Below are 8,184 nucleotides of genomic sequence, written 5' to 3' on the forward strand. Positions count from 1 at the left end.
GGCAGGATGCAACAATAACACTATTCCAACTACAGTGCAGAAATGACATCTTAACCTTCCATTGCATCGTACAGTGCAGAAAAACCACATCATATCTGAAGGGCGTTGTTCCTCAGAGTACCTCAATCTGCAGTTATTACAGAAGTAAAGGGCTGTTAAGTGCTGCTTCCAGGCAGAGAGAGAGGGCAGCAGGTCTCTCTCTCTGAGTCCCGTCCAGCCCAGAGAGGCAGCAGAGTCTACTCTCTCTGAGTCCCGTCCAGCCCAGAGAGGCAGCAGGTCTCTCTCTCTGAGTCCCGTCCAGCCCAGGAGAGGCAGCAGGTCTCTCTCTCTGAGTCCCGTCCAGCCCAGAGAGGCAGCAGTCTCTCTCTCTGAGTCCCGTCCAGCCCAGAGAGGGCAGCCGGTCTCTCTCTCTGAGTCCCCGTCCAGCCCAGAGAGGCAGCAGGTCTCTCTCTCTGAGTCCCGTCCAGCCCAGAGAGGCAGCAGGTCTCTCTGGGCTGTTTACATCGGGTCTGTTTACATCGTCAACATGAATCAGGATGAGGGAGTTAGTCATGAGTCATCATCTCTACTGACCCTGAAGCATACCTGCTGCTCTCTCTCTCCCTCCATCTCCCCTTTTAAAATGTGTTATTTTCTAATTCTCTATCCCCTTCCTCCTTCTCTTTCCAACACATTCTCTCCCTCTCTCTCCCCCTACTCTCTCTCTCTCTCTCTCTCTCTCTCTCTCTCTCTCTCCCCTGGTCAGAGTGTCTCGGTGTGTGATGAGGACAAGCTGACCCATAATGAGTTCATCGGGGGAGTCCAGGGTGGCACTGCGACGCATCAAACCTGACCAGACCAAACACTACAACATCTGTTTGGAGCACCCGCCCCCGGTAGGGGGGAGAGGGGGGGGAGGGGGGCAGTGGGGAGCCAGGAAGAACAGAGGAGAGGGAAGATGAGAGAACTTGAGAAACAAGAGAGAGAGAGAGAGAGAGAGAGAAGGAGGAAGGATGAGTGGATGATACACATCCAAGACTGAAGCTCCTCAGACAGATGGGGCTTTAACCATGGTAGCAGCTAATATCCCTCCCCCTGCTCTCTCCCGCTCTCTCTCCATCTCTCCCTACCCTCTGTCCCTCTCTCCTCTCTCCCCTCCCCCTCTCCCTCCCCTCTCCCTCCTCCTCTCTCCCTCCTCGTCTCCTCCTCCCCTTCCTCCCCTCCCCTCCTCCTCTCCCCTCCCCTCCTCTCACTCGCTCCCTCCTCCCTCCCCTCCTCTCCCTCCTCCTCCCTTCCCTCTCTCCCTCCTCGTCCTCCCTCTCTCCTCTCTCCCTCCTCACCCTCCCTCCTCCCTCCTCTCTCCCTCCCTTCCTCCTTCCTCTCCCTCCTCTCCCTCCCTCCCTCCCTCCCTCCTCCTCTCTCTCTCTCTCTCTCTCTCTCTCTCTCTCTCCCTCCCTCCTCTCTCCCTCCTCCCCTCCCTCCCTCCCTCCTCTCTTCCTCCCTCCTCTCTCCCTCCCTCCTCCCTTCCTCTCCCTCCTCTCCCTCCCTCCCTCCTCTCTTCCTCCCTCCCTCCCTCTCTCCCTACAGCTTCCGTCTCCCTCGCCATGAGTGCAGCCCTGAGAGGAATCTCCTGCTACCTGAGAGAGGTAACCACTACAACTTTCTGTCTGTCTGCTACCTTTCTCTCTCTCTACCTCTCTCTCTCTCTCTCTCTCTCTCTCTCTGTCTCTCTATCTCTCTCTCTCTCTCTGTCTCTGTCTCTTTGTCTCTACCTCTCTCTGTCTCTATCTCTCTCTCTCTTTGTCTCTCTGTCTCTCTGTCTCTCTGTCTTTCTCTTTCTCTCTAATGGTGTGTCTGTCATCTTCATGGTGTACCTGTGTGTTTCTGTTCCCATGCAGCAGTCTGATCTAAGTCTTGTTTATTTGTGTGTATCAATGTTCCACCTTCCAATTTGTGTTTACCTGCTGGTCTGAACTACACAGCCTCTAATGACTTCTGTCTGAGACACACTAATTCAAGTCAGCACTCAGACAAGGACAACACCATCTGATCTCAATAAAAACTGAGAACTGAGAGAGGTAGAGAGAGGTAGAGAGAGAGAGGTAGAGAGAGAGTGGTAAAGAGAGAGGTAGAGAGAGAAAGAGGTAGAGAAAGAGAGAGAGGTAGAGAGGGAGAGAGAGGTAGAGACAGACAGACAGACAGAGAGGGAGGGAGAGCGGTAGAGAGAGTGGTAGAGGGTGATGAATAGAGAGGGCTGGTGTGAGAGGAGTGGGGAGGCGAGCATATTGATCCATTCCTTTAGCCCTGAGAGGGAGTAGGAAGAGAGATGGAGAGATCTGGGGAATGGGAGAGCTTAGGGGGGAGTGTCCTCCCCAGTGTCCTCCACTGGGGGAGATCCAGTGGAGGACACTGGGTCTCCCCCAGCTGTTTATCAGTCTGTCTTCTCTTTAACCAGACCTGTGTTTGTGGCTCTGGACTGGCTGAGGGACGGAGGACTTCGTTCACACCCAGAGTGGAGATGCGCTGGGTCTCACTTCAGTACATGTGGTGGAGGAGGAAAATGCGCCACTTTAAAATAGCATACGTCCTCCCTCTAATAAATAGTCCCACATACATGTGATGCCCTGAGCCAAAAGTGACTCATCCTCTGTTCTGAGACGCTCTATCACTCTTCAGGGTGTTTCTGAGTGGCTGTTCGGTCGCTCTCCTCCCTCTCTCTATCCCTCCCTCTCTACCTCTCTCTATCCCTCCATCTCTCCCTCTCTCTATCCCTCCATCTCTCCATCTCTCTATCCCTCCCTCTCTCCATCTCTCCGTCCTAACGGGCATGCAGGGAACCAGAACACTCCATGTGGAAACATAACATCATCTCCAGTTGTTACAGCATTCAGATTTCCAGAGAAGTATTTGATGGATAAAAAGACGGTTGTTTTTCCTCCTCCTGACCTCTGCAACGGTCAGTGTTTGTCAGTCAGCTGTCCCGTGTCAGCAGGCTGTCAGGTTCTTGCGGGCCGGGGGCCTGAACACGGAGACATGAAAGGACAGAAACTCCCGTCAGTTCAGGAGCAGGCCTCCATCCTGACGAGATAAAGGTCATAGTTCAGAAGGTCTGGTGGCACTGTGCCTGCATTCTGTTCCTCTCCTGTTCCTCTCTCATCTGGGCTTCCAGGGTTTGTCTTCCTGGTTGTTCTGTTGCTCTCTCGCTGATGTGTCCCTCCCCCCTCCTCCCTCCCCCCTCCCCCCTCCCCCCTCCCCCCTCCCCCCTCCCCCCTCCCCCCTCCCCCCTCCCCCCTCCCCCCTCCCCCCCTCCCCCCTCCCCCCTCCCCCCCCAGTGGGAGACTGAGCAGCAGCGGAGCATGGAAGAGAGGGGCCGGCTGCTGCTGTCCCTGCAGTTCCTCCCCCCACCAGAGGAGGGCGATGTGAAGGATAAGGAGCACGCCCGCGGGGGGCTGTGTGTGGGCGTGCGGCGCTGCGCTCACCTGGCTGCCATGGACGTCAACGGCTTCTCTGACCCCTACGTCAAGACGTCAGTACCTTCTCCTCCTCTCCTCCTCCAACCCTCTCCTCCATTTATCTTCTCCTCCCATCCTCTCTTCCTCTCATCCTCCCATCCAGTCATCTCATCCTCTCATCCACTCATCTCATCCTCTCATCCACTCATCTCATCCTCCCATCCACTCTTCCCCTAATCCTCTCCTCTTCCCATCCTTCCATCCTCTAATCATCCTCCCACTCTTGAATCCCCCCATCCTCTCATCTACCTGTCAGGAACTAAATTAATTACCTTTTTGATTCTGTGTAGAATTGTTCTCTCATCAGAGTAAGGTTCTATCTAAAACAGAAAAGGTTCCCAAGGTTTTTTTCTCAGAAGGTTCTCCAACAGAACCTACATAGGAACCGTAGAATCAGGGTTCCACGAGATAAAGGAACATTCACAGAAATGCAGAACAATGTTGTTTTCATATCCAGTCAGTATTCTGCTCATGTCTGAAACTGTTGAGGACTTCTGACAACACCCCCTCTGCTGTGAAACCCCATCTGCTCCTGGAACCCACGGTGTGTGTGTGTGTGTGTGTGTGTGTAGCAGCTCCACTAACCAGGGCCTTGAGGAACATCAGCTCCACTTCAACCACGACTCACAACAGCACTGATCCACCTGAAGGTGTTGCTTGCAAGTGTAACAGCCGGCTGGCTCATTTAGCCAGTTGTCGATTATGAGCCTGTTTCATGGTTGCGGGACAGCTGGAGGGTTATTAGGATGTTCATTGTAGAAGCAGGTTGTGCAGAAATCTCAAATATTTTATTGGTCGCTGGTTTGTAACAGAAGAATTGTAATGTGCGAGTGTGTGAGGGGTGTGAAAGAAGGTGCGAGTGTGTGTCTGCGTACGTGTGTGTGTCTGCGTACGTGTGTGTGTGTCTGCGTACGTGTGTGTGTGTTGGAGTAGTGGAGTTGTGTTCAGCTTAATGATGCATGCTGACAGCGAGAGCAAGGATCCTCTCGTATTCTCAGGACTGTTAAGAGCCTGCAGGCAAATATCATAGGCACCTATATCTCCCCCGTCCTTTTGTCTCTCCGTCAGTCTATCTTTCCCCCCTCTCCCTTTCTCTCTCTCTCTCTTTCTCTCCCTCTCTCTGTTTATCTCAACTATGTATATATCACCCCCCACCTTCTCTCTCCCTCCCTCTGTTTCTCTCCTTCCCTTTTTCTCTCTGTCTGTATCTGTCTGTCTGTCTCTCTCCCTCCCCCTCTCTGTCTCTTTCTCTCACACACACAGTTTCTAGGATAAGCATGAAAAACCAGCTATTTTCCCTTGAGGTTCAAGAATAAACTTGGCATAAAGAGATGCTCCCTGTTCTCGTCACCCACACACCCTCATGCTGCAGCGTGTTCTTACACTCTCTTTCTTACTTTCCTTTTTTCCAGATGTTATTCATGTTTACTCCCTCACACATTACCCTTTGATTGCTCTTATTACACACGTGCAGTGGTACATTCTAATCTCAGCTCCCTGCCTTTCCCCTACCTCCATCTTTCCCTCCCTTCCCCCTACCTCCATCTCTCCCTCCCTCCCTTTCTCTCTCCTCCCCTTTTCCCCTTCTCCTCTCTCTCCCTCACTACCCCCTTCTCTTTCTCCTCCCCTTCTCCTCTCTCTCCCTCACTACCCCCCTCTCTTTCTCCCTCCCTCCCTCCCTCTCTCGCCCTCTTCCTGTGTAGTGGTTAGTGTCAGCTGTGTCGCCGTCTGTCTGGAAGTGTGCGAGTGTGTGATGGTGCAGGAAGGGGGAGGAGGAATGAAGGAGATGTGTGGAGGAGGGAAATGGAAGGATGGAGGGGTGTGTAGGAGGGGGATGGAAGGATGGAGGGGTGTGGAAGAGGGGTATGGAAAGATGGAGGGGTTTGGAGGAGGGGGATGGAAGGATGGAGGGGTGTGGAGGAGGGGGATGGAAGGATGGTGGATGGAGGGAGGGAATGGAGGGAGGAGGGGGTGGAGAACCAGGCTTATGGAGGGATCAGTCAGAGATCAGAAGCCTTGCTGTGGTCATACATGACACATGCTTAGCTCTCTGTGGTCATACATGACACACGCTTAGCTCTGTGTGGTCATACATGATACACGCGTGTCTCTGAGGACATGACGTGTCTCTCTCCTCTCAGGTATCTCAAGCCAGACGTGCAGAAGAAATCCAAGCACAAAACAGTCGTCATAAAGAAGACCCTCAACCCAGAATTCAACGAGGTAGGAAATATGTGTGTGTGTGTGTGTGAGTACAAGTGTGTAAACATGCATCCGTGAGTGCGTGTCAGCACACGTGTAAACATGTGTGAAAGAGAGAGACAGTGTGTTTTATAATCCAATATTATAATAAGCTTGTTGGTGTGTGAAGCTATGGCTGTGAGCCAGTGCCTCCTGTTAGCAGAATCAGACTGAGAGCACTAAACAGAGTTTAGAAAACAAAACAACACAACAAAGTAAGTCCCTGTGGTGGGTTTATTTACTAACCACAGCTGAAGACAATCCCTCCAGCAGACTGAATCACTGTGCTGTTAGTCTAACAGAGACACCTCAACCCAAGAATACGCCCAGGGACCACAGGTTTATAGAACTAGCTCAGTGGTACAGCATGGGGATGGGTAAAGCTTAGTGGTTAGAGCATGTGGATGGGTATATAGTTCGATGGTTAGAACATTTGACTGTATGTGTGTAGGATCAACATCCTCGTTATTGAATGACCTTTGACCCTCTGACCTCTGGGTTGGGACCTCAGGAGTTCTTCTACGAGATCTCCTTTACAGAGCTGTCCTCCAAGACCCTGGAGGTCACCGTCTGGGACTACGACCTTGGGAAGTCCAACGACTTCATCGGTGAGAATCTACACTCACACACATGCTCGCAGTCTCGCACACCCACTCTCTCTTCATGATGCAGGCTTCCTGAGGACCGGCTGCAGTCAGGTTTGTAAATACGTTCGTTAACTGAGGCTTTTTTTCCAGCCAATAAACTGTTTTTAACGATGGATTGATTCACCTTGAGGTGAAAGGTCAGACTAATACCAGGTTCATCTCCACCTGAAACTTCCTGTTCCTGTAAAACTGACCGTAATGAGCTGGGTTTGATTTTTGTGTTGTAAGGGGGCGTGTCCTTGGGCTGTCACTCCCAGGGAGATGCGTTGCAGCATTGGATAGACTGCCTGAAGAACAAGGGCCAGAGGGTGGAGCGATGGCACACACTGACCAATGAGCTGCCTGGATCCTCCCTCCAGGAATAACCAGGAAGTCCACACCTCCAGTTGGACAACAGCCTGGAGGACCAGGGCCTTCTTTCTGCATGACTTGAACAATTTGTGCTCTATTTAGACTTTGCATCAGAAGAAGTCATGATACTAAATGTTCTGCAAGAACCAAAATGTTGGTTTAAATGAGTTGGAGATGATTAAGTGAGTAATGAAGGATGGAACACAACTTTGTGTTTCAGAGCGTTCCTGAAGAGGAGACCTCTTCTCAGTTCATTTGCATCTAAATTATCCAAAACCATTTTCCTGCCTACTCTGGAGAAAAAAAGATAATTAAAACTCGGCAAGAAAATATTTGAGGGGAAAAAAGAAAATCATACTTATTTTTCTATTTATCTGGAATTATTCAAATGGTTTGTTTACTCTTTTGAAAATTGGATTTGGATTTGGTCATTAACTCGTGGGATGTATTTTGACCTGGGTGAATCCCCCCTCTTCTACACACCTCGGTGTCGCAATAACATGTCGCCCGATGATGCTTCCGAACAATTCTAAGTGGTCTTAATAATTGTAGACGTTTTGTATCAACGGATTTAATTACCATTGAACAGCCTGCAGATGGTAATTTATTAAAAGTGCAAGTAATAATATGATAATTGGTTCTTCCAAATTGGTGGTTTCTGTGTTAGCTATATGCATGTTCGATGTACAAAGAATTAAACGACTCTTGTCTAATCTACTATAGCAAACCCTTCTGTTTGAGAGGCATTTCAGAGCGGGCTCGTCTGTGTGGAAAGTCTTCAGTCTGACCCAGACCTGATGACTGCACTCATGAAACATGTTGTGTTAGAGCGGAGCACTCCAAACAAGTACTGTTTTTTTGTGTTTTTTTTCTTCCTCTATCAATTATTTGCTATTTGCACAGTTGTTTATTCAAACGTCTGATTCCTAGTAAAAATGTTACGTTCAAAACACTCTGCTGCTACAGTTATGTTATGATTTCTGTTAAAACACGTCTTGATTCTGACTGGATGGCTCCAGGCTTGATCCAGTTGGGAGTCCTCCAGCGCAGGAGCCCGGGCAGTGGTCATTGGGTCATGTTATGGGGCGTTCGGAATTATTTAATTTGTAATTAATGAATAGGCTCATTAAGTCCAGCTGTTTGAGCTTCAGTTGATGTGTTGGCTGCAGATCTCTGGTGCTGTTTGTGCTCAGTGATGTCAAAGCTGCATGCTGAAGTACAGTGGTGTGAATATGTACATATGTATTGTTGTGTATAACTGGCTCTTACTGTTTGTCTTTGTACCAAATGAACTTGTGTTTTGACTTTTTACATAAAAACATAATAACATATTTTGGTGTTGCTTGTGTCTCTTTCTTGGCCTGTGACGGAGATGTTGGAACTGTTTACAAAGGAATCGCCTTTCCAGCCTAAGACAAAATTCTGAAAATTACATTTGCTGTTATAATATGATA

General features: G+C 49.9%; 1 protein-coding gene across 1 annotated transcript; it reads left to right on the top strand.

The window, feature by feature from the left end:
• The first annotated feature begins 526 nt into the window (after positions 1-526).
• On the top strand, positions 527-7,109 carry LOC136950068 (double C2-like domain-containing protein alpha). The gene is given in 9 exon segments (XM_067244153.1): positions 527-544; positions 746-793; positions 795-875; positions 1,567-1,576; positions 1,579-1,625; positions 3,312-3,505; positions 5,633-5,714; positions 6,244-6,340; positions 6,608-7,109. Coding segments are annotated over 9 exon segments (714 nt in total). The 3' UTR covers positions 6,745-7,109.
• Positions 7,110-8,184: the final 1,075 nt, after the last annotated feature.

This window comes from Osmerus mordax, chromosome 10 (assembly GCF_038355195.1).
Source record: "Osmerus mordax isolate fOsmMor3 chromosome 10, fOsmMor3.pri, whole genome shotgun sequence".
In the NCBI taxonomy this organism is placed as follows: Eukaryota; Metazoa; Chordata; class Actinopteri; order Osmeriformes; family Osmeridae; genus Osmerus; species Osmerus mordax.